At 39.3% G+C, this 27,873-nt stretch overlaps 1 protein-coding gene across 4 annotated transcripts in view; it reads left to right on the top strand.

Moving 5' to 3' along the window:
• LOC131038391 (aldehyde dehydrogenase family 7 member B4) overlaps positions 1-27,873 on the top strand; it is a 116,438-nt gene that overhangs the window by 23,373 nt on the left and 65,192 nt on the right. For all 4 annotated transcript variants that reach the window (XM_057970812.2, XM_059216807.1, XM_059216806.1 and 1 more), the window contains exon 6: positions 7,715-7,787. In XM_057970812.2, coding sequence (XP_057826795.2) covers positions 7,715-7,787 — 73 coding nt within the window. The remainder of the gene's footprint in view (positions 1-7,714; positions 7,788-27,873) is intronic.

The following is a 27,873-nucleotide window of genomic DNA, read 5'->3' as shown; positions in this document are numbered from 1 at the left end:
GGTCCTACAAGGACAGTGCAACTTTGAAAAACAAGCTCCGGTCCTTCAGTGAGGGACAGGAGCGATTTTGGTCCTTAAGGTCAAATCTTCATAATTTTCATCTCAAATTTCCTTTGCTGGGGAAGATACCATCATTTCGCAAGTTATGAACAAAAGTCCAAATCCAAAAAATGTCCAAGAAGGTGTGTTTGAGGAAAATCGCTCTGGTCCCTGGGTGAGGGACAGGAGCGAACTTGTCTTGTTAGGCCCAAAGTTCAATCTTTCGTTGCCAACGACCAAGTCTGGATACTCCTTTATGCTTGTTTCATCCTTCATTGCTTCCCTATTCTGTCTGTTCGATCAAATGAGGCCCAAAACGATCTAGATGAGCCATTTCGCCCTGGTCCTTCAGTGAAGGACAGGAGCGATTTGGCTTTAAACTTTAAAAACTTGTCATTTTGAGTCTTCAAAATCTTCAAAATCTTCAATTCATGTTCGATTGTATCCCCTGGCAACCCTGCACAAAACAATTAAAACAAGTCAGTAACCAAGATGCATAAAATATCACTTTCGCCCTGGTCCCTGAGAGAGGGACAGGAGCGATTTTGCCCTTATAAGCCAAAATATCAAAAATTTAGGTCTTCAGATCACTTCATCATGCAGGGCTAGGTCGTCTCCACGGCCAGGAATCGGTTACCTTGCTTCCAAAATTTGGTCAAAATTCACCCAGACAAAATGCATAATTTAATCATTAAAATGCTATCACTTAGACCTAACTTGAATTTGCCTTCAAAATCCTGACTGGACTCATCCTGAGACATACTCAACTTCCTGACAGACTCAAGCTATTTCAAAATTGCAATCTCAGCGAGGATGCTTAATGATCTTTCAAAATTAGACTGGACTCGGCTTGAAAATATCAAAAGGCAACTCCTAAAGCTTAACCCTAGTCCAGACGACTCACTCACTTACTCAAAACCCTAAAAGCAGAGGGAAGAACAGGCAAAACAAAAAGCAAAAAAGAGGGGGTCCCCATTTTAATGGGGCGATGTGTGAAATGGTCACAACACGTTTGCAAATGAACATTTGCACATCCTTGCATCCGTCACCACTTGTTTCACCCACTTCATTTTTCCTATTTCTTTGAGTGCATTGTTCATAGCATGCATAGAAGGGCTTCAATATATATGCTTGTATGTAGATCGAATGAATCTACCTAATGCCCTGCAAAGTATCAATTTACTTTTTGCCTTGCAAACTTGTGCTGCATTAGTAATCACTTGCACTACATTTTGAGTATTTATATGCTCAATAACTTCTCCCACAATCTGAAATTGAAACCCAACATCTTTGTGTCATCCATCAATGCACAAAAGTTTAATGTTGACGAGCTGACGATGTCTAATATTTGTTTACTCATCTATGATTATGCTACAACCATGTGTTGTCCTTTTGGCCTTATTCTCCTCCATCAACATGTTAACTTTGGAATAATTTTTTTCTAAGAGAGTGGTTCTCAAGCTGAACTCTCTAGGACACACATAAGCAGGGTCATCTTTGTTTACCTTGTCCAAAATCTCTTTGTAAAAAGGAGATTGACTAACAGGGAAAGGATTGACATTACCAAAATAGAAATTGGCAATGGCCTCGTTTGCAACCTCACATGCACATTGAACATATCTGTGATTGGGTTCAATGATGATGAAATTGGAGCTTTTTCATTTTCCCCTTGATTCCACCACGCTCATGTCAAATGACGGAATTGAGGGTGGTCTAACTCTACCTGAACCTTGTGGTGTACAGGAAATTGTTGGTGTGTTCCCCTAAAATAGTTTGATCATCTCAGCCTTTTTCTCAAATGTGACTTTTTCACAAGGCCCAACCCCTTTACCAAGGGCATGTAAAAAGAGTGCTTTCACCTTCGTAATGTTGCTCTTCCAGTCCTTTGGGCAAATGTTGCATTTCCAATGCCAACTTCCACTTGAATTAGTACCTCTGTTTGTGTTGTTGAGCAATGTTGCAAACTGGTGCAAAAGATTTTTCTTGTTAAATGGCCTTTAGCATGTCGTACCAACAATTCAGAAGGGCAATCTGCTCGCAATGTGCTCCCATTTGAACTATTTGTTTCTGTGGCTGGGGTTTGGATGCCCTTAGCTCATTCCCCCTCAATTTCATTACCCAAATCAAGATCATCATGACCCTGAAAATAGATACAACAAAAAATGACAATATGAAAATAAAAAACAGCAGACTTTAAAGTTAATCTCATCTTAAAAAAACAAAGATAATGCTTGCAAAAAGCAACAAATAACAACAATTTTGTATGCCAAAAGTAATAAAATTAGAAAACAGCAGGTTTGCAAGTTTGAACAAGTTTTTCTATTTTTTTTCTGAAGGTTCAATTTATTAAACAAGTTAAAATTTGCAAGTTCAAAAGGTTTGGAGGTTTGGAAAACTTAAACATGAAATATATAAGTTTGTAACAGCAGGTTTGAAAGTTTGGAAAAAGAGAAAACAATGGAACTTGAAAGCATATGCACTTTCAACTTTCAAAACAAAGCATAAAATGAAAGTTAGGCCATAAAAATGCATGGATATGTTGCAACTTAGTTTGTTGAACTCTTCTCTTCTTGTAAGGAACCGAATACTAGAAATGCATATAGAAATAATGAAATGATAATGGCTGGGAAATATAGGTAAATATTCTATTTTTATATTGGAAGGTCTTATGGGCTTCCCATAGTTGTTTAAGGTTAATAATGAAATTTGAAAAAGTGAGTTATTTATTTTTCTGCATTTAAAAGCTGCTTGTCTGTAGCTCCCATTGAGGGACATTCAGGATGAATGAATGAAGGGATTTTAATAACATCCATGAGACCAAGTGGTCTAAGGGACCAAGAGCTCCAAAACAATACTAATTTAGATTTCTCTCCATGTCAGCTCTTATGAATCTTGATTAAGTCACAGTTTTGTGAAGCCTTGCTTCCTGAAACAGCTTGCTTAGATTGCCTACGTTCAAGTTGTTTTCAAACTGCTTACGGATATCCTCGTAAGCCGCACACTCCATGATGAAGTGCCATTCGGTTTCAACCACTCCTTTACCACAAAAGATACAAGTCCTTTCTTCCCACTCTTCTTTGGGAGTTATCCATCTACCCGTTTCACATCAAAGATGATGGGACCAGGTCCTCAACCGAGCAATTAAGATTCTAGCCTTATCCTTGATTTCAACTTTTAAATAAGCCTTTTTGTCATGTGTCCAATGGGATTGAATTCTTTAAAATAGTGTGTCTTCTTCCGACCGTTCTATCATGTCCACATGGCAGTTCGAAATTTTTCCAATACCCAAATTTTTATCTCCTCATTTGAATTAGGGCAATCTTACTAGTGAATGTCCCATTTGTTCATCCACTTGTCATTTTGCTTTCTTAACAAACGGATTATTGTTGAAGCCTCCAGTGGGAACATTCCAGCTTAAGATAAAAGGATCTCATAGGGAAGCATTGATTTGAATTTGAGGTTACTAGTGATTAAGTGTTTTTGAATTCTTTCTAATTGTCTCCACTTCTAGTTTTACATGCTACTCCCCCAACCCTCACAACCATAAAGGACATCTGGGACAACAAATCAACCAATTTTTTTTTTCTTGGTCTTCCAATCCCATAATTCTACCTTCCCGCACCTGTTCTGAAGAAGTTAAGAAGCTCTCCATCTCCCTTGGATCCTCTTTGTCCTACATGTCTCCCAACTGAGCTCGTTGTGAAAATCGATTCGTAGGTACTTGTACTCTTCCACTATCTCCAGGGAGTTTTCTTCAAAGGTAAAGTTAACTTGCTACTTTTTCCACTTCAAAGAAAAGATCATGACTTTGGTTTTGCTGGTGCTTACTTCCATGCCGACCTCTTGGCAAGAGAGTTCTAAAGCCTTAAAGTGTTCTCTCAAACCATGAACAGATTTTGCTATCAGTATAAGATCATCCGCATACAAAAGAAGCTTCACCACATATCTTGCTAATTGAATACCCTCTCCCATAGTGTTGCTTAACCACTCTTCCAACTTATCAATATGTAGACCGATCAATGTGGGGCAAAGGAGGACACTCCTGTTTGACCCCAATATCACTACTGAAGCATTCAGGAAATCCTTCCTTAGTTCTGATTTTTTCTTTGACTTGTTCATAAACCTTATGGACAGCCGCTCTATATTCGTTTGGAATCCTAAGCTCTTCTATTCTATTCCAAAGCTTGTCCCTCGGAATAGTGTCAAAAGCTTTGTTGAAATCAACGAAGCAACAAAAAGCCTCTCCACCTTGGGTGTCCCAAACCTTTTCGATGAAGTGCCTAAGAGTGATGCAATGGTCAATGGTAGAGTGCCTTGGCCTAAAACCAGCCTGCCCTTTTGCTCTTTTGCCTTCTTTTTCAGCCCAATAACTGATTCTATGTTCCACTAAGCTCCCAAATAGTTTTCCAAGAAAAGGGTTGACCATGATAGTGTGGTAATTGGAAGGGTTATTAATGTCCCCACTTTTAAAAGAGGAACAACAACATTGGTTGTCCATTCCAACAAAAAGCTGCTTTGAGTAATGCTGTTAAAAATTCTTTTCATGTGCAGAGCCAAAGTCTCAACACCCCATTTTAAAAATTCGGCCTGCAACCCATCAATGTCTTGAGCATCACCGCTTGCTAAATTTTTTATACCATGTTTGATATCCTCCACTGAAAATGATTCAATTGTAGTGTCAATTATGGGAGGGTGACTTTTCTCTTGTGTCTGCTCATATAAACTCTTTGCATATTCTAACCAAAAACCTTTGGGGTTGTGCTTCCCCAAGGAAATTAATTCCTTCCTTCTTGCTGTCACATAACTTTCTAGGAAATCAATTCCTTCCTTCTTGCTGTCACATAACTTTCTTTTTTAGTTTTTATCAATTTTTTATACTTTTTTCTGATTTCTGTGTTTGCCTCATTTTCCTTGCATGATCTTTTAGTGAATTTACACTCTTCGTCATACTAGGGATTAGTTGGGAAAGTGTTTGAAACTCTCTTCATAGGCTGAGATCTCTTGGATAATTTTAAAGCCTTGAGGATTAAGGGTATTAGCCTACTGTTGCCAATGTGGTCCTCTTCTTCGCTGTCTTTATTACTTTCCATGTTGTTTTTTGCCAACCGAAACTGTTGCTCAAGGGCAGCAGCAAAGAGATCCTGATTTTCCTGATTCAAAAGAATTCAGAGGAAATGTCCCTCATGTAGAAGATGCTTCCCTTCCCGACAAAAAGAGGAAATGAGTAGGGAAAGGTACTCCATAAGGTGGCAAAGTTGTTCCTTGATTGAATCTCGTGGGACTTAATGAAGCCAAAACAAAGAAAAACATGACAACCAAATCTATGAGAGATCTTAACCAATAAAGTCCTAAATTATGGTGAATGGTGATGACTGGAGAGGTCTTGTATATACCTCTACCGCAAGGATCATTAGGTAGAAGCTTTCTATTGAGTAGTAACATTCAATTGGCAAAAATGTTTTACGTTTGATGCTTTACCCCAATTTTGAACAATCGGAAGTCTTGAAGTTAGGTTTCCATCCAAAGTCTTGGCTTCCCTTGATCCTTATGTCTTAGGAATAGAATATATTTGTTAAGGGGAAAAATGATTCCCCTAGGGTTTTATCCAAGGGATGAAAACCGCTAGAGATATTTTTTGCTTAGGGCCTTCACATTCAAAAGAGGATGGGAAATTCACTAGATCTAGTCATGAATCAGATCAAGACAAAATTCTAAGTGAATTTGGATTGAAGGGGGTATCCTCTTTTGTGAGTTGAAATGCTGAAATTAGGTAAAATGCTGAAAAATGAAGGTAAAAGCATGAAAACAGTGAGCTACAGTCGCAGATTTTTTGCGCGCACCTGGAATTAAGCAATGTAAGTCGAATCAAACTTGCTCCCAAAAACTACTCAAAAATTGCCGGGACCGTGGCGCATCACAACGGTCCTCCGAACTTTTCGCACACCAAAGGGAGATGATTCGTTGCTGTGAATGAAGCTTAATCTGAAGAGTACAGCTCTGTACCTGTTTCCTCCTTGTGAAGTTTTGCTTGCCTCCACATGGAATTAGGGTTTAGAAGTTTTCAACAAAATAGGATGAATAATGTCTCCTTCAATGCTTGAAACTTGACTTTATTGCTTGAATGCTTGAATGATTGATCTCATGTGTGCTTGATATCTTGTGTGTGTCTATGATAGATTTATCAAATGAGAGGGGAAATCTCTTTATATATTTGTCCGTCGTTGAAATTAGCTAATTTTTTGACATGAGCCGACATAGAGAGGGAAATCCCGCTCAATTTTGAAATAGGACCAAGGGGTCAAATTGGGCCCAATTTAGGGAGGACCATGGCGTGGCGCCAAGGTCATGCCCTATTTTAGGGCAGGCACAAGGTGCTATGTGAGGTGCATTTTGAGTTTAGATGCCTTTTATGATGTGCAAGAGTATAATCAGGTCTTCAATCGGTCTGAGGGGCACAAACACTAAGGTGAAGACCCAAATGTGGTTGAAATTGCAAAGGGTGCAATTTTAGGACACTACAATATTATTAATTTAATTTAACATATAATATTCATTATTATATATTTAATTAATTTATTATATAAAATTATAATGTTTATTATATACTATTATTTTTTTCATTGCTCCCTGACATGAATGCACTACATTAATGTTAATAGTCCAAACTTGTGACCATAGTAGCCCAATAGGGGCACAAAGCTTGTGAGCACACCAACCCACTAAGGGTTTCGAACACAAAGTCAGCAGTATGAATGTCAATATCTTCAATGGGAAGGTTCAAAGTTCAAACCCACAAGCACAATGCCCATGATCACAATGATCCAGCGGGGGTTCAAACCTTGGTGGAAACAACAACAATGCCTTGATTTAACCATCAAAAGCATATATATATATAATATTGTGAATTGCAACCATAGGGGTTGCACCCATTTATATTAATCAAAGAAGTATTACATAGTATGAAAGTTGAAGCTCATAATTGCTTTTTGAGCCCACAAAACCAGGTTATCGACAAAATCCTGCCATAATTCAGAGGTAGCCCAAACAAAAGGGGAACATTACAGTCATCACATGAGCAAAAATTTAACTACTAAAGCTGCTTAAATTATGTTAAGATTTTAAGACCTGTTTTGGAATGTGATCGCAATTGCATTTCGTTGCCAGCTTCCTTGCTTCTATAGCTGTTCTTTTTCCTTTTCTGCACTGCATGCCACTCAATGCCACTACGGCCATTCTTAGGAACACAATATATATCATATATTATTTTTATATATTTAATATAAATATTTTATACACACACACAGAGCCATACCTGTACCTTGGGGATTTTTTTGCCATTTCTGCATACCTGAACCCTGAATCTGTATCCATTCTCATATTGGAACCAGTAACTTGGAAAATTGCTTCAAATTCTAAAGATTTTTAGCCTTCAGGCACTTTCTCATAGAGTCACTTTAATGCAGTATGGTCTGAATTTTTTGTACACAACTTTATACATTCTTTTCATGAAGCAACATTTTCAGTTAGTCATATGGAGAAAGTTCATTTTAATTTTCATATCATTGCATTGTTATTCAAAAATTACTTATATAGAGAAATATCAAATTCATAACACTGGATTAAAGATGCTTTTTCCAATATTTCTTTGCCTAATATTAACTTTAAAATTTTGCAGGAAATTATTGACATGTGTGATTATGCAGTAGGCTTAAGTCGGCAGTTGAATGGTTCTATTATACCTTCAGAACGTGAGCTTTTATACCTTGTTATGTTTAATTATTGCAATAATTGGACTTATATTTCATAGATTTGCTTATAACTGGTAATGGATAAATTTATATTCATAATGTTATATACAGACTGTGTGAAATGATAGTTTAGCCTTAGAGTAATGAAATATATAATTGAACATGTGGACATGAAACTTTCATTATTGCATTGGACATATTTTCATTTTTCAGTTATATGGACAATGTTTTACTTTTTTAAGAGTAGATAGTTCTGTAACTATTGAGGAGCAGGTCCCTCTTCCCCAATAGAACATTTCTGAGCTGAGAAGCTAATAGTATTTCAAACCTTCAGCATATTGGAGCATCACGAAAGGTCAATTTCTTTACTATTTTAAACAGGACATTGGATTTTGAATCTGTAGCATTGTGGCAATAAGGGCCCCAATTTATCACTAAACTCCGGACAGAAAATTGGACAATGTATGTTAAATGGGTTCAAAACTTTCCATTTTAACTCGATAGGATGCTTACCAAAATATGGCAGGAGCCCATCACAATCCTTGTATAAACAGTCAGAGACATCTTGATCAAGTGTCATTCAAGTTGGTTTACTGTGTGATCACTAAGTGTCAAGCTTTGTATTGATTTTATTTATCCATTTGGGTTGTAACTTTGTGTTCAAACTATCAATTTAGTTGTTGAAATTGTTTTTTGATCTGGATTTTCATCCCTTTCCTTGAAATCATGTTTACATCTGATTGCTGGTCTTTATTTTATCCAGCAGGAAGTTGTTTTGTTATATTTACATTAGTTGCTTTTGTTCATAGTATATGAAAATCTTGCTTGTGAGGCGAGCTGTTACCAGTCTTGTGCTCATATCCGAGACTAAAGGACAGGCAGATAGGTAGTTATTTTTTTTATACAAAACCCTTGAAGAGATATTGTATAGTGTGAATGACTTTGTTTTGTTTATAGCTTAGTGTCCAGGGTAGTTTTAGATCTCAAGGAGTTTCCCCTTTCAATTTGACGAGAGGCTTATCCCTACACACTGTTCTGTATTGTGTTGTCTTGTAAAAGACAAATTAAAATGTTTACAAGGCTTTGGCTAAGATTGTTTTTCTCATCTCTTGTCTCTACAGATTTTCATGAATACTGAACATTCTCCCACAAGCTTCTATAGATTTTGTTAATGTAGATTAGATTTCTTAGTAGATAAAATAGAGGTATCTCTTAATTTTATTATCTCACAGTTGATGATCTTACTAACCTATGAATCTTGCAGGTTGCTGCTAGTATGAAGGGAGATAGTATGTTCACAAAGTATATTGATTTCCTAAGTTTTAATAATACTTCAAGGGCTGCTGATTATATCACAACAATCGCTGTGTTTAGAATAAGATCGATCTTCTAAGATTTGCATTGATTGATTTCGGTACGTTCCTCATCGATCTGTTTGTGAATCATATATATAAAATGGGGAGGCACATCGATGGATAGACATGTCTCCACACGTGTGGAGGCATGTCTCTCCACCGATATGTCTGTCCATTTAATATAACCAATACTGATTCATAATCGGTGGCATTAGCAAACCATTTATTATTATAAACTAATACCAATTCGTAATCGGTGGCATTAACAATCCGGTTGTCATTACAAACAATTAAATAGATATCGATTCATAATCGGTGGTTAACTATTCAGTGAAGACAACCGATTCACTTACGATCAACCATTAGATCATTTAATTTATTCATGAAAAGAATATTTATGTATATTAATATACATAGTAATAATAAACTCAATGATTATTACTATGTATATTGGTATACATATATGAAGTATTCTGATGATGTAAGTCTTATTCATGATCATATTTATCTAATCGAAGCTATCATCTTTAACACTCCCTCTTAGCTAGGGAGGATAAAATGTATCCAAGAGTATAACACAATAGATCCATTAATTGTGAAGCAAGATATGTTATAACCAAGAATATCAAATCACATGATATTCATCATATCTCACAAATATCCATATTTATGGTATGTGCACTTGACATCACGTCTCATGATGCCTACCATAATGAATATCAGATCATGGCAGATAATAAATCTTAAGAGGGGACCCAACACCCAGGAAAAAGGAAGAGCGAATCAGGATGGAAATAAGAAAGCAAACAATAACACCAATGCTCGACAAAATATGGACAGAGGAAGGTCAGGTGGCCATCCTGGTCCTAGGGATGGGTGTTATAATTGTGGAGGGAGTCATTACGCCTCCAAATGTCCACAACGTACCCCAGCACAGAGAGGAGCATATCAGCAAGGAGCCCCTCAACATTAGATTCACGCTGCTGTTGACAATCGTCAAGCTGATTTCCAAGCCGCACCTATCCAGATTACGGGTAAGCTCTTTGGACAAACAGTTTCTATTTTAATAGATACGGGAGCTACTGAATGTTTTATTGATCCACAAGTAGTTTCTAGAATATCTGTTAAACCTGGTTATATTTCAAATTCATGGATGGTTCAGTATGGAAATCGAGCAGAAAAGAGGGTAGATACTTGTCTATTTTGCAGTGAATTAGAACTTCCTAGTTTCCAAACCCAAGTTAACCTTTATGTTGCACCACTAGGATCATATGATGTGATCTTAGGTATTAATTGGTTGACTGAACATAAAGCCATAGTGAACTGTAAAGATAAGGTCATTAGTTGCATGGATGATTTTGGGAATTCCGTTGAAATTTTCGGGTCTCAAAGTCCTCTTGAATTGAGATACATTTCGGCAATGCAACTCAAGAAGGCCCAAAGAAAAGGATGTTCCATCATTGCCGTCATGGTTAATGATTTGAATAATGTAGAGAAAAGTCCTACAGATTATCCTGTCCTTGCAGAGTTTCTAGATGTCTTTCCAGAAGATCTTACCAAGTTACCACCTAAGAGAGAGTTCGATTTTTCTATAGAACTCTTACCTGGAACGGAGCTGCAATCTAAGGCTCCATATAGAATGACAACAACAGAACTGTATGAGCTTAAGGCTCAATTGCAAGAATTGCTAAGGCAAGGTTTTATTAGACCAAGCGTACCCCTGTGGGGTGCACTAGTGATCTTTGTAAAGAAGAAAGATGGTACTTTGAGGTTATGCATTGACTATAGGATGTTGAACAAAGTAACCATCAAAAACAGATATCCTCTACCAAGGATAGATGAATTATTTGATCAAATGAAAGGTGCATCTGTATTCTCCAAGATTGATCTTCGATCCGGATATCATCAGTTAAGGATAAAAGATGAAGACATTCCTAAGACTACGTTTCGAACAAGGTATGGGCACTATGAATTCACAGTTGTACCATTTGGTTTAACTAATGCCCCAGCAGCATTCATGAACCTCATGAATAGTATTTTTAGAGAATACTTGGATGACTTTGTTTTAATCTTCATTGATGACATATTGATCTATTCTAAGAATGAAGAAGAACATAAGAAGCACCTGAGGATAGTTTTGCAACGATTGAGAGATCGTAAACTTTATGGGAAATTCTCTAAGTGTGCCTTCTTTCAGGAAAAGGTGCAATACTTAGGTCATGTCATATCCGCTGAAGGAATTTCAGTTGATCCTGCAAAGATAGAAGCAATAGTAGATTGGCCAACACCCTAGAATGTTTTAGAAGTTCGAAGTTTTATGGGACTTGTTGGATATTATAGAAAATATGTGGAAGGGTTTTCCAGGATAGCGGCACCAATTACCTCACTTCAGAAAAAGGAAAAAAGGTTTGAATGGACTGAAAAGTGTGAGGAATCATTTCAACTCCTGAAGCAGAAATTGACAACAGCATCAGTATTAACTATACCAGATCCCAATGGACATTTTGTAGTAATTACAGATGCCTCGGGTGAAGTTGTGGGAGCAGTATTGATGCAAGAAGGAAAGGTGGTTGCATATGAATCATGAAAGCTAAAGCAATATGAGATGAATTATGCTCCTCATGATTTAGAACTACTAGCTATTGTGCATGCATTGCAAATGTGGAGGCATTACCTTTTAGGGAAGCCTTTTGAGCTTAAAACGGATCATTTAGGATTGAAGTATATTTTTACACAACCTAACCTAAATGCAAGACAGAGAAGGTGGCTTGAATTTCTAAGTGAGTATGACTTTGGTATTGAATATATCCAAGGGAAGGAAAATAGAGTAGCTGATGCTCTCAGCAGAAGAAGACACCTATCTGCAATGGTTACAACAAGGACAAATTTGAAGCAACAAGCCTTGGAAAGAGACTCTTCAGACCATCGCTATGATGGATATGAGATAGAACCAGAGGGTATTTTGAGATACCAAGGAAGGATGTACATACCAGAAGGGGGAGAGTTGAGGAAGTTGATCTTACATGAGATGCACAATACACCTTATTCAGGACACCCTGGAATTACAAAGATGGTAGCTGATTTGAAAACATTGTATTTCTGGCCTAAACTCAGGAAAGAAGTGGTTGAGTATGTAGCACAATGTTTGGAATGTCAAAGAGTAAAAGCTGAACATGTTCATCCAGCAGGACTTCTATTCCAACATGTTATACCAGAATACAAGTGGCAGGTACAGTATGGATTTCATCCAAGGATTACTGATGAGTAAGAATAAGCATGACACTATCTTAGTAGTGGTGGACAAGTTGACGAAAGTTTCACATTTCATGCTTGGTAATCTAAAAGATGGATCATTTGTTCTTGCCAAGAAATTTGTGCAAGAAATTTTTCGGTTACATGGAGTTCCAGAAACTATAATATTTGATAGGGATACCAAGATGACTTCCAGATTTTGGACAACATTGAATGCAGCATTGGGAACAAGGCTAAATTTTAGCTCAGCATATCATCCTCAGACTGACGGCCAAACAGAAAGGGTTAATCAGGTAGTGGAGGATCTTTTGAGAATGTATTGCATGGATCAGCAGTACAAATGGGAGGAGTACTTGCCCTTAGTTGAATTTGCTTATAACAACTCCTTTCATGCATCATTAGGGATGGCACCTTTTGAAGCACTCTATGGGCGAAAATGTCGCACACCTATTAGCTGGGATAGACTAGAGGATAGGATCATTTTTGGTCCAGATTTACTCAAGGAAATGGATGAGCAGATGGTGTTGATTAAGAGTAGATTGAAGGAAGCAGCTGACCGACAGAAGAGTTATGCATATCGAAATAGAACTTTTAGACAATTTGCTGCAGGAGATAAAGTCTTTTTGAGAGTCAAACCTCATAAGAGCTCTATCTCGTTTGGAAAATCATCAAAATTGGCTCCAAGATATGTGGGACCCTTTGATCTAGAGGTTATCAATCCAGTTGCTTATAGATTAGCTTTACCCCCTGCTCTAGTTCGAATCCATAATGTGTTTCATGTGTCTTTATTGAAACCTTACAATGCTGATGCATCTCATATTCTTGATTGGCAATCCTTGCAGGTTCAGGATCGAGGGGTGGTGCTAGTGGAGCCCATTCGAATCCTAGATCAGCATAGTGTGAAGCTACGTAGCAGAGATTTCACTCAGTATAAGGTTCAGTGGGACCAATATTCTGAGGATAGTGCTACATGGGAGGATGCTGAGACAATTGACCGCCATTTTCCTCATTTGCTTTCTTAGGAAATAATTGCTATTTAATTTTGGATATTTTGAAACAATTATTTAAATTTTATGATGTAAACTTGGATAGCCTGTGTGCTCTTGGTATTATTATTTGAATTTGAAGTATGATTGACATTTTATGAGATATTATTGTTTTGTGATTATTGATGAGTGGCAAGACATCGAGACGATGTCTCTTCCAAGAGGGGAAGGATGCCACGAATCGTATTTTCTTTTAATGTGCATTATAAAGATTTAATGTGATTTTGAAATTAAAATAGATTAGATCATTCATAATCTAGAAATATTGCATGTATTTTAAATCCTGCAAGACTCCTAATATCCACCATGAAGATCTCTTGTAGAGTTATTATGGTTTATTTAATGATATCAAGTCTCATGATATCTACCATAATGTCTAAGAGATATTAACTATTATGATATGTCCTTAGATATCAAGTCACATGATATCCATCATGCTAGTGAAACCTTTCAACAATGTTCACAGGGGGCCCATGAAGTCATGGAGTCACACACATGACGATAAAAGAGTTTACACATTGTTGATGTGTTTTTTATGCACATAACAATACAAAATAAATTACCAAGTTAATTTACCCTCTCTTGAACAAAATCACCTCAGATGCTAAGAATGAGATCAACTAAAATGATTCCAAGGTTTCTCAATGTCAGTTCTTGACGAGTGGGTAAGTTCAGTGGCCCATGAAGTCATGGAGTCACACACATGACGATAAAAGAGTTTACACATTGTTGATGTGTTTTTCATGCACATAACAATACAGAATAAATTACCAAGATAATTTATGCTAAGAATGAGATCAACTAAAATGATTCCAAGGTTTCTACATGTCAGATCTTGACGAGTGGGTAAGTTCAGTGGTTGATGTGAATTGCTGCATTTCACTTGGGGGCTTACGCATGGACGCGTAATAGTTGAAGTTATGCTTACTCAAATTCCAGTTGACCACACAAGGTGCACTTACCAGCGGCAAGAGGCTAGTGGTATGGATTAAGGATTCCACACAAATATACTCAACAAATCTTCCACTCAATCTAACATACATGAAAATAAATTCTAATCTAAATTCTAATCTAACTTGGAGGAATTGAGAACCATGAATGCAAATACAACACTTGAAAACACTTGAAGAGCAAAATCACCAACAATTGAACAATGATTAGGATTCAAATAGGCATATATGAACAATTCTACAAAAACTCTCCCTTACAAATGAGAGACAAGGGGGCATATAGAGAGTCTCTTACAAAATGGATGGCCCAGATTGATCTAAGATCAACGGCTGAGATCATGCCAACAAAACCCTAGAATTGCCCTAATTAGGGTTACATAAAAAATGGTGCCACCCACATATGGCCCAATGAAAAGATACCTAGTCATCAAATAGGGAATCTTCTAGAAGATTCCTCCCTGCATCTCTCTCTCTCCTAGCATACTCCAAGAATCTAGCCAATATTGAATCTAACTCCTCCATGGAAATGCTAGGCAAGGTATCCTGTTGTAAATCAATCACGTCCAGTGAATCCGAGCAAGCATTCAAAGTGTTCTCCCTTTTTGGCATGAGCTTCTGCCAACTATGAACATGAATCAACAAAGAGACCAAGTCATCTATCTGACTCTTCTTCAAAGAGTCCAACTGGCAAAAATACATAAATTTCATCTCGTCTCTTAATTTGGCTAAATGTAAACCACTAGCATCACTAACATCAACACCCAATAATTCCTCAATCGAGGCAAGGATCTTCATTTGAATGTCCCAAATTAATCCTTCCATCTCCATACAACTCGACTGGGCATTCTCATAAGTTGATTTCTTCACGGCTAGTGAACAATACTAGCCATGGAAATCATATCTGCCTCCACTGTGCACAATGTTCTCGTTGACCAAGGTGGAATTAGGAATCTTCTTCAATGCCTGGAGGCATGGAATAGTCTTGTCTTGAATAGGCCGGAATTCATCCCAAACTCCCTCCAAATACTGGATTTTGAATATAAGCCCTGTTGTCCTATCATATGCGTGAACAAAGTGAGTAAGGAAATCATCTGCCTGCTTTCTTGTGCTTTCAATCCACTTTTCCACCTCTGAGTGTGTACCACTCGCTACCTCACAGTGTGAATGTATTCCATGGTCAACTGCAATAGGGGAAATAAGGGTGGGATTTTCACGCCTTGTTCCTGCAATATACTCTTTGAGTCTAATATTTTCTTCTTTGTACCTTTCATTCTCCGCAACCGCTTTGTCTAACCTTGCATTGATTGCCTGGAGGTTTTCACCAATCTCCTGGAATTCCTATTTTCTGGATGTACGACCAAGGGCAACTGAAGTGATCTGGAAATCCATAGAAGTAGCAATGTCCGTTGTCACGCCTGCAATAGGAACAACAATCTGCGCAATCTGCATTCCTGTCTCATCTCTAGCTATGTGCGATAAAATCTCCGCTCTCTTGGGCTCCTTCTCCTTAGCACTCCTAGCTAGGTAGTCATCAATATCATCAATAGGCTGCACCTCTATCATTTGTTTACTTTTTTCCATACTTCTCATCAGCCATTCAGGAATAGTGGCCTTCTCCATACCATCATCGAGACATATTTCTCGATCAAGCCCTTCCAATGCCGAGATAACATCGTCATTGTCATTAGGATTATCCCTGGTCCAATCATATACCTCATTTCCCAAGCTAACTTCCAAAAGGACAGTAGGGGAGTCCGACTGATCATTATTCTCATCAGGAGGTGCAGATGTCGTTGTGGCATGGAACTCCTGAATATTCTCTGGTAGTATCACTTTGTTCGAACACTGTTGAGTCTCCTTGTTTTGTTCTGTTACTTCAATCACTTCGATTGATGACACACTGGGAGGGGGTGAAGGAATGATAAGTGGAGGAATGATAGTTTTCTGTTTCTTCTTCACCTCCTCAATCTTCTTCCCTCTGGCCTTGACTTCTCCTGGCGTGTTCTTCCTTCTCTTGGGAGCTTGACTCTCTTCGTCTGCATGAATCCTGACATCACTGACAGTCCTCTGATCATCCTCGGAAGTAGACTCTTCCATCTTCATCCTTTCATAAGTGAAGGGAACACCCATGTCAACTAACTTATTCATCTGCATATCCACCCATTGGCGGGAGAAATTCAAGACCTCCCTCATCAATGTACTCAAGTCAATCTCTTCTGACTTTGACCAATTAGGCAATAGGATTGCCTTCTTCATTTCACTCTCATACTGTGGATGTGTATGATCTCTATCATCTAATACCTGTTCAGGAATGAGGAAAAGTCCACACTTCCTCATGAAATCCACTGACATTCTGGACCACATTCTTCTCTTCACTGCTTGCTCGTCCATCAGGTTAGCCCAATAATCTTCTATGTCAATCTTATGAGTGAACTTCTCTCCTCTGATTCTTCCGACCTTCTTGTCTGGATCGAATCTTTCTCTCTTCTTGTAGGTAGCAAATCGATAGAATGCAAGCTCCTCACTCGCAGTGCTGGCGGCTATGGTGGATTGGCAAACTTCTGACGTCTTCCCAATTGAAATAGGGAATGTCATTCCTGTCATGTGCTTCTCTCTCTGGATAACATCGAACTCTAGAAGTTGTCTCACCACTTCTAACAATATCATTCTGTCGGTTGGATACCTAGGAAGTCTGTAGGGTTCAGATTGAAACCCATGAATCCTGAGGTATGTGAAAGTGGGAAACTGTATATACCATGATCCATATTTTTCTATTAACTCTGTTGCCTCCTTGGACAATCTTCTGTGGATTCCGCCTTGCAGCATCCGTGTGATGTACATAGTGAATGCATCATTCACTCTCTTATAGTCTTCAATTCTATGCATGCTTAGCTGGGGGTAGCATTCATAACTCTTGAATTGTCCTTGCCCATTCCCGACTTCACCTTTGCATATTAATCCTCTGTATGAAACAAACCGTGCAAGCAGGTACACCAGGTAAGAAGTCATGGCGAATGACTTGGACCGCTATACATTCCTCAGCTGAAAATCCAGATTGTCACTTATAATCTTGGACCAATTCACTAGCGTTCCTCTAAGACAATCCTGGATGAAGTAGAACATCCATCCATCAAATATTGCTCCCTGCGGCATCCCCATCACTCTGTTGAGTAGGAATATCAAATCACTATATTCCTCCTTAAAATTTATGTACATAAGTGTCTTGGGAGCCTTGGAATGATGAGACCTAGGCTCAATCATCCACTCTTTGTTAATTAAATTCTTGCATACACCCATCTTCTTCGTGTATCTTTCTGCATAATCCTCCTTGGTCACATCTTTCATGTCTATTCCGTGTGGAATTCCGAACACCTCTAGAATGGCATCCTCAGCAAGGTAGGCGATGACAACGCCCTTAGGACTCTTAATCATTCTTGTGAGCGGATCGTAACATCGTGCACACACCGGGATCAGCTCACTGCACTGTATGGACTGTGGAGATCCAGCGGCATGGAAAATGCCACTTTTCATAATATTCGCATATGTTGGGGAAGGAACCTAATCTTTGACTCCGAACATCCGACGCTGCATCTGGTCGAAGTCTAGGAAATGCATGTTTGTATCAACGATCTCCTTCCATCTGGATGAAATCTTAAGCTCTGGAACTTTGACATCACACCTGTACAAAGCTCGAAGTTAGACTTAGGAAAATAAATAATGTTCGTAATAAAATTCCTGACTTTCTAAAGATTTAGCTAATTCAGAGCATGGAGTTAGGAAAATAATCCATACACTTGGTAAATTTTAGCAATTAAGTTCAAAGTGTGACAACACTAAGGCATGAAAGCCTTCCATAAAATTCATTGAATACCTCCTTATGTTTAGAAAATATGCAAGCTAAAATGCAAAGGAGTATACCGGATAAATGATGACTAAGGAAAGGTGTGAAAGGTTGTGTTTTCAAACAATGAATTTCTGAAGACACCTTCCGCAGTCAATCAATGGAGGTCAACAATTCTGAAGACGACTTGAAAATCAGACTTTTAAAATATGTTCTAATCTTCAAAATGTGCATAATCTTGATAAAAATCAGTTCTGATGATCAAAACAATCATATTCAGGAATGTAAGTATGGCTGGTAAAAAAATTATTTTTGAGGACAAGTCTGAAAACTGAATACTTCAGACTTACCAACACCTTGCAAAGTGGTTTAAAATCCCTGAAAAATGATGAAAAATGGCTAAGGAATCATCTCCAAGCAAAATCACCAAAAATGGCTAGGTGGCTGGAAATGAAAATTTCTGAGGACAACCACCTAACAATGGAGTTTTCAGACCTGCAACAACGATAAAATGGTCTAAAAAATGCACAGAAAACTCCACAAAACACCTCCAAATGCAAAATACCTAAGTTGGAATTGGCTGGGCAATAAAAACTTAAGTTTGAAAATTAATGGCAGCCATTAATGGAGGTCAAAATCTGAAGCAAACCTCAGATCTGAAGCGAAGCAGCAGGCTGGAAATGATGGCAGCCATCAAGAATGCATGAAAATCATCAAAATGTGGCACTAAATCACCTCCCAAGCAAAATCGAATTTTTTTAACTATGGCGCCATACTAAAATCTGAAAATTGTTGTTAATGGCAGCCTTGATCTGCAGCAATGAAGGTCAGAACAACAAGCAAAATGGTGGAGGAAAAATCGCCTAAGTCTCCAAACATGAAATTGCCAATTTTCACTAAAAAATGCTAAAGTTTGAAAAAATTGCCAAACTTAGCAAAATCGAAATTCTGAAATTGGTCTTTAATGGCAGCCAAGAGGAATAGATCAGCAAGCTAGAAAAAATGGAGGAAAATAAATCCTCAATCCCACACTTCACAAAAACGCCTTGCTAAAAAATTCGCCCAACTTGGAGAAAAATCGCTTTCATGGAGACACCTAGCAGAAATAATAATAAAATAATGCTAAGTCTCCTCTCATATACTTGCTTTCACCTCTCACTTTCACCACACAAGCAATGTGGGATAAAACACTTGTATAAGTACTTGCTTGGTGAAAACTTAACTTGCTTCTAGAAGGTTCAAATATTAAATGATTATTGCAAGTTATTAAATTTTGCTTTTAAATTTTAAATAATCATTAATAATTATTTAAAAGCAATTAAAAATGGGGCTTACTTATTAAAATATTGCAAATTAAATCCAAATAAGCCTCCAGGGGAAAATCGATTTGGGTTGGGATTGAAAAATCCCTTCAAAAATCATCAAAATGCCAAAATTTAGCCCATAAGGGAAATTCGACCCATGCTTGGACAAAATCCATGCATAACTTCATCAAAATTGCACACAAAAACCTCCCAAAATCAATATGAGCTTGGACAAAAATCCAGACAAAAATACACTACTTGCAAAAAATCACCCCCAGGGGAAATTCAATGGCAGTATGGATTGAAAAATCCACACTCCAAACTAACTTGATTTGGAAAAAACCTCCCTGTTGGAATTTCGACCTCAGTCTGGATGAAAATCCGGACTCAAAACTCTTCAAAAATATTCCCAGTGGAAAATGAAAATCTGGACAAAAATCCTTACAAATGCCCTCAGGGGAAAATCGACCTCTGTTTGGATGGAAATCCGGACAAGAATCCTCACTTAGCTGTCACAAAATCCTGGTGGAAAATTGTTGGCAGTCTGGATAAATACTAACACTTAGCCAAATTTTAGCACTTCCAGGGGAAATTCAACCCAGGTATGGATAAATAGTGGGGGAAAATAGTAGCCAGTATGGATTTCAGGGGAAACCCATATGTAGTATGGATTTTGAGTGGGGGAATGGGTTGGGTAGTCTGGAATGTGAGTGGAAAAACACCTCTAGCATGAATTTTGACCCTTTAACCCTTGGAATAAGGATTTTATCATTTTAACCACTCAAAATCACTTAGAAACATTAAATTTAAACTGGACTTAGGCTAATTTTCCAAAAATATGAGCAAAACGCTAGGAAAATATCGGAATAAAGTGCGAAATCAATTTAAATAATACCTTAGGAGCGAGAAAACAACTCTAAAAGGTCTGTGAATATCTTGGCACTTTAAAATCACTGATGTGCGTGTTTAAAAACACGCTAATGCTCAATAGGTCTACACTTAGACAAAACTTAGGATCTTTAAAATATCAACGTTTGCAACTTGATCCTATAACTTCAAGAACCCTAGACGACACTAGGCATGATTAAAACTCCGAGACTCGGGCACGGGAAACGCAAAATTGCCCACTCAGTAGCCAAAACCCTAACCTAACAATGCAGAAAGCCGACAAAGAGGGGGTTCCTGTTAGCAATGGGGTGATGTGTGAAAAGGTCACAACACACATTAAACATCTTTAAATATTAGTACAAATAAAAATAATTAGAGATTCAATCTCAAATTTAATTTACATGTTCAACCGTACCAAGTTTAACCCGAAAAATGTTCAACCTTTATCTTGGAGAGTGGCTTGGTGGGGATGTCTGTTGTCTGATCACTTGTACTAATATACTCCAGTTGAATCACATTCCTTTCCACCATGTTTCTAACATAAATGTGTTTTGATCTATCATGAAACACTGGATTCACTGAAAGCTTGATGCAACTTTGGTTGTCACAATGGATGACGATAGGATTCAAGGGCTGTCCAAACAGTCCTACAAGCAATTTCCTAAGCCACACTGCTTCTCTTGCTCCCATGGAGGTTGCAATGTTCTCAGCTTCTGTAGAACTCTGTGCATTTGAGGATTGTTTTCTACTGATCCATGAGATCATTGTTGATCCTAAATTGAAGCAACATCCTGATGTGCTCTTTCTGTCAACAACACTTCCAGCCCAATCTGAGTCAGTGTATCCATGTAGATCTAGGTCTACATGTTTGTATCTAAGACCATATCCAATTGAGCCTCGAAGGTATCTCAGAATGTGTTTTGCTGCAACAAGATGTATCTCCTTTGGTTCACACATAAATTGGCTAAGTGCATTTACTGCATAACAAATATCAAGTCTAGTGTTGACCAAATACATCAAGGATCCAATTATTTGTCTGTAGAGAGTGGGATCTGCAAATTCTGAGTCTACTGCTGCTTCCTTCAATTTGTGCAAGTTTGTTTCCATAGGTGTAGACATGGGTCTGCACTCCATTCCAAACCTCTTCAGAATGTCAATAGCATACTTTCCTTGATTCAGAGTGATGCCATCTACTTGCTGCCAAACTTCTAATCCAAGGAAGTAATGTAGGATACCCAAATCCTTCATATCAAATTCTGAAGCTAAGTCTTCTTTACACTGGGTAATTAGGCGATCTTCTCCTGTGATTAGCTAGTCATCAACATACCTTAAAGTAGAGGTTTGGATCTGCATCATTCTTGGAAAACCCTAATCCCAAGACGTAGTGATTAATCCTTTCATACCAGGCTCTAGGGGCTTGTTTGAGTCCATACAAGGCCTTCTTCAATCTACAAACATGTGATTCAACCTTATGTATAACAAATCCTTCAGGTTGCTCTAGATAGACTTCTTCCTTAATAGTGCCATGTAGGAATGCAGTCTTCACATCCATTTGATGGATCTTCCATCCCTTTGATGCTGCAATGGCAATTACTGTTCTAATTGAAGTGTATCGGGCAACAGGGGCAAAAGTCTCTTCATAATCGATTCCTTCTTTCTGAGAGAACCCTCTAGCAACAAATCAGGCTTTGTGTTTTTCAATGCTACCATTTGCAGCATTTTTGATCTTGAAGAGCCATTTTGATGATACGACAAATTTTTTCATTAGGCTTTGGTACGATGTCCCAGACATCATTTTTTACAATGGACTGATACTCTTCTGACATAGCATATTTCTACACTTGATGATTGAGAGCTTCTTTAACACATGATGGTTCTGAATTTATGATCTCACTCATCAAGGCTACATAGCTAGAGAATCTGTGAGGTCTCTTGCTTTCCTTGAAGGTTCCCTTTGGTGCTGTATAATTCTTGGCTTCCTGAATCATCTTCCTAGCCCAAAGTGGTCTCTTTCGGTTTGTATTACTGGGTTCATTTAAAGGAGCAGTTTGATCTTCACTGTCAATTTCTTGAGGAGTCTCCCTCTGAATCTCAGGAGCATGATCCTCTTCCATATTGTCAGGAGGATCTTGATTTTCTATCTCAAGAGAGTGTTTGGATTTCCTGAAAGCAATGTCTTCCTCAAAGATGACATCTCTGCTAAGTTCAATTAATCTTTGGCTAGGTATGTATATCCTACAGGCTTTAGATGTTTCACTATAGCCTACAAACATCCCTTTTCTGCCTGAGGGTTCTAACTTAGACCTCTTTTCTTTAGGTATATGTAAGTAGACTGGACAACCAAAGATTCTTAGATGACTTATATCAGGTTTGATGCCAGTAAATGCTTCTTTAGGTGTTTTGTTATCTAGATGTAAATGAGGGCATCTATTTTGGATGTAGACAGCTGTTCTAGAGGCTTCAACCCAAAATGAAGTTTCTATGTTTTGATCATACATCATAGCTCTAGCAGCTTCTACTATGGTCCTATTCTTTCTTTCTGCTACCCCATTCTGTTGGGGATCATAAGGTATAGTAAACTCCCTCCTAATCCCAGTATTTACACAAAACTCCTTAAAAATGTCTGAACTATATTCCCCTCCATTGTCTGCCCTTAATGTTTTGATTTTCTTCCCTGACAAGAGCTTTGAATTCCTTGAACCTTATAAGGATTTCTTCAAACTCTTTACATTTAAGAAAATATATCCAAGTTTTCCTAGAGAAGTCATCTACAAATATTACATAGTACAAGAATCCTCCTATAGAGGTTACAGACATGGGTCCACATAAATCAGAATGAATTAGTTCTAATAAATTTTTAGATTTGCTATCACTATTGTGGAAAGTTCCTTTTGTATTCTTTCCTAGGGCACAACCCTTGCAAGTTCCTTCATGATTTTGATTTAGCTTAGGCAAACCAATCACCACTTTCTCTATGGAGGGTAGAGCACGAAAATGGAGATGCCCTAATCTTTTGTGCCAAATCTCGTTTGAATTTGAAGTCTCATGAATTAGGGCTTGAGTGGGAGTAGTGCATAGTTTGTAAAGGCATCCATGTCTAACTCCTATAGTATGAGCCTTCTTGATTGTGGAGTTCTTTGGCCATGCTAGGACTTTGCCTTCCATAAAGGTTATCCTGTACCCTTTGTCTTCAAGTGCAAAAATGGAGACTAGATTTCTCTTTATTCCTGGCACAAATAATACTCCTGTAAGCTGAAGAGATATGCCTGATTTTAAATTTATGGTACAAGTTCCAATCCCTTTGACTAGGTAGTTAGAATCGTCCCCAATTGTTACTTCCTCATCAGATTTTTTTACCATAGTGTCTAGGTGTTCTCTGAATCCGGTGATATGGCGCGAGGCTCCACTATCAATTACCCAAGTGTTGACACTGGTTGATACTTGGCTTGATAAGGCTGAATAGAAGACAAACTTCTTGGGTTCAATCTCCATGCTAGCCTTTTCAACTTCAACAATGGAGGCTTGCTGTTTTGGCCTATCCAGACACTTCATGGCATAATGTCCATACTTATCACATCTGAAACACTGCACTTGAGACATGTCCCTCCTCTTCTTGGAAGAGCCTTTTCTATTGGTGCCCCTGTCCTTCTTCCTCTTGAAGTTCCTCTTCTTGCCTTTCTTGTGAGAGTGAGAATTCAACACAAGAATGTCTTCATTGATTGCATTTTGGTCAATCCCCCTGGTAATCAATCTGGATTCTTCTTGAATGCAATCCGTCTTCAACCGATCGAACTTGGGAAGCTTTGAACGTGCACTTATTCCTTGAATAAATGATTCACATGATGTTGGGAGTCCATTGTTTATTTCATACATGTCTTCAAGTGATTTAAACATGTGGTATGCTGTGTCATACTTTGAAATAATTGGAACTATATGGTCTCTAACTGCATCCACGATCACTTTCATGGCTTTTCCATTGTTCTTGTTCCATTGAATTTTCTTAACATCATCATTTGGTTCAGGTATGTTTCCCTTTTTAAATGAATCTAGTTCATTCTCCTTCAAGGTAAGCATGATCCTAAACTTCCATGATACAAAGTTTGTTGCTCCTTCAAGACGATCTTCAAATCTGACTCCACTTGCCATCATGAAGAAATGACCCACATTGGCATCCACACCCTAGCACCCAGGCACCCAGGCACCCACCTCGACACCCACCCTAGCACTGAACCTGTGACCCACCTTGGAACTCACCCTAGAACCCACCCACCCTGTGAACCACCTTGGCATCCACCTTAGCACCCACCCACCTTGGCACCCACTCTAGCACTCACCCATCGTAACACCCAACTTGTTACCCACCTTGGCACCCGCCCTCGCGGCCACCTTGAAACCCACCCTAGCACCCACCCACCCAGGGGCCCACCTTGGCACCCAACTTAACACCCACGCATCCTGGCACCCAACCTGTGACCCACCTTGGAACCCACCCTAGTACCCACCTTTGAACCCACTATGTCACCAACCCACCTTGGCACCCACCCTACGACCCTCTTTGGAATCCACCCTAGCACGCACCCACTGTGGCACCCACCATGGAGCGCACCCTAGCACCCACCCACCTCGGCACGCACCTCAACATCCATCTTGGTGTGCGCACTGCGCCAACCTCTCAAAGACCCTATGTGGTGCGCTCCAAAGTGTACACCTTTGGTGCGCTCCAAGGTGCGCACCTTTGGTGCACACCAAAGTGTGCATCGAGGTGAGCACCAAAGTGCACTCCAGGGTGCACACCAAGGAGCACACCTTTGGTGCGGTCAATGCAAACGAATTCGGAAGTTGGGATCGATGTCCTAATCGCTGCTGTAGACTACACGTATGAGAATCGGACAAATAGCTTTACATAGGGGAGGTGTTGCGTTTGATGGGTCGACTCCCCTGGTTGTGTGCACTGCACCAACTTCAAAGACCCTGTCTTGTTTAAGAAGTCGAAAGTTGGGGTGGATGTCCTAATCGTTGCTGCAGACTACGCATGTATGAGAATCAGACAAATAGCTTATATAGGGGAGGTGTTGTGTTCGGTGGGTTGACTCCCCTGGTTGTGCGCACTGCGCCAACCTCAAAGACCCTGCATTGCAGAAGAAGTCGGAAGTTGGATTTTGGTGAGCACCAAGGCGTGCACCTTTGGTGCGGTCAATGTAGACGAATTCAGAAGTTGGGGTCGATGTCCTAATCGTTGTTGCAGGCTACACATGTATGAGAATCAAACAAATAGCTTATATAGGGGAGGTGTTGGGTTTGATGGGTCAACTCCCTTGGTTGTGCGCATTACGCCAACCTCAAAGACCTTGTTTTCGTTAAGAAGTCGAAAGTTGGGGTTAATGTCCTAATGGCTCCTGCAGGCTACGCATGTATGAGAATCAGACAAATAGCTTATATAGGGGAGGTGTTGGGTTTGATGGGTCGACTCCCCTAGTTGTGCGCATTACGTCAACCTCAAAGACCTTGTTTTCGTTAAGAAGTCAAAGGTTGGGGTCGATGTCCTAATCGCTCCTGTAGACTACACATGTATGAGAATCAAACAAATAGCTTATATAGGGGAGGTGTTGGGTTTGATGGGTTGACTCCCCTAGTTGTTCGCATTACGCCAACCTCAAAGACCTTGTTTTCGTTTAGAAGCCGAAAGTTGGGGTCGATGTCCTAATCGCTCCTGCAGGCTACGCATGTATGAGAATCAGACAAATAACTTATATAGGGGAGGTGTTGGGTTTGATGGGTCGACTCCCCTGGTTGTGCCCTCCTGCAGGGTTTGAAAAGTGCCCTCCAAAAGTGCACACCTTTGGAGCGCACCAAAAGTGCGCACCTCTGGAGCGCACTTTGGTGCGCACCAAGGCGCTGGTTTGGTCGTTGCAGGCGAGTTCGGAAGTTGGGGTCGATGTCCTGATCGGAGGTGCAAACTACACAGGTGTGGGAATCGAACAAATAGCTTATATAGGGGAGGTGTATGCTTCGATGGGTCGACTCCCCGGGTTGAGCGCACCGCGCCAACCTCAAAGACCCTACGGTATGGATGAAGTCGGAAGTTGGGTCCGATGACCGATTCGATTAGTAGGTATGCTCATGAGGTCGGAATTTGGGTCCGATGACCTGCCATGTGCAGGAAGGCGAATGTTGGCACTGTGCGTTGCAAGGTGCGCACCAAGGCGCTGGTGCGGTCGTTGCAGTCGAGTTCGGAAGTTGGGGTCGATGTCCTGATCGGAGGTGCAAACTACACAGGTGTGGGAATCGGACAAATAGCTTATATAGGGGAGGTGTATGCTTCGATGGGTCGACTCCCCGGGTTGAGCGCACCGCGCCAACCTCAAAGACCCTACGGTATGGATGAAGTCGGAAGTTGGGTCCGATGACCGATTTGATATGTAGGCATACTCGCGAGGTCGGAATTTGGGTCCGATGACCTGCCATGTGCAGGAAGGCGAATGTTGGCACTGTGCGTTGCAAGGTGCGCACCAAGGCGCTGGTTCGGTCATTGCAGGCGAGTTCGGAAGTTGGGGCCGATGTCCTGATCTGAGGTGCAAACTACACAGGTGTGGGAATCGGACAAATAGCTTATATAGGGGAGGTGTATGCTTCGATGGGTCGACTCCCCGGGTTGAGCGCACCGCGCCAACCTCAAAGACCCTACTGTATGTGATTTTTCCTAATGAGCAAAATAGAGGTATCTTTTAATTTTATTATCTCACAATTGATGATCTTACTAACCTATGAATCTTGCAGGTTGCTGCTAGTATGAAGGGAGATAGTGTGTTCACAAAGTATATTGATTTCCTAAGTTTTAATAATACTTCAAGTGCTGCTGATTATATCACAACTATCGCTGTGTTTAGAATAAGATCGATCTTCTAAGATTTGCACTGATTGATTTTGGTACGCTCCTCCTCGATCTGTTTGTGAATCATATATATAAAATGGGGAGGCACATCGATGGATAGACATGTCTCCACACATGTGGAGGCATGTCCCTCCACTGATATGTCTGTCCATTTAATATAACCAATACCGATTCATAATCGGTGGCATTAGCAAACCGTCTATTATTATAAACTAATACTGATTCATAATTGGTGGCATTAACAATCCGTTTGCCATTACAAACAATTAAATAGACATCGATTCATAATCGGTGGTTAACTATTCAGTTAACACAACCGATTCACAATTGGTATGTTAAACTGAAAAATCAGTTAATCAATATACATAATCGGTTTAGATAAATTGATACACATTATCGATTTATGGTGGATCGAAAGAGGATAGACGATACACTTTATTGACAGGAAGTGGATCATACATGATCACCGATTTTATGACAATCGATATATGATCAACCTTTAGATCATTTAATTTATTCATGAAAAGAATATGTATATATATTAATATACATAGTGAT

This window comes from Cryptomeria japonica, chromosome 2 (assembly GCF_030272615.1).
Source record: "Cryptomeria japonica chromosome 2, Sugi_1.0, whole genome shotgun sequence".
NCBI lineage: Eukaryota > Viridiplantae > Streptophyta > Pinopsida > Cupressales > Cupressaceae > Cryptomeria > Cryptomeria japonica.
This window is presented reverse-complemented; position numbering and strand designations above follow the sequence as displayed.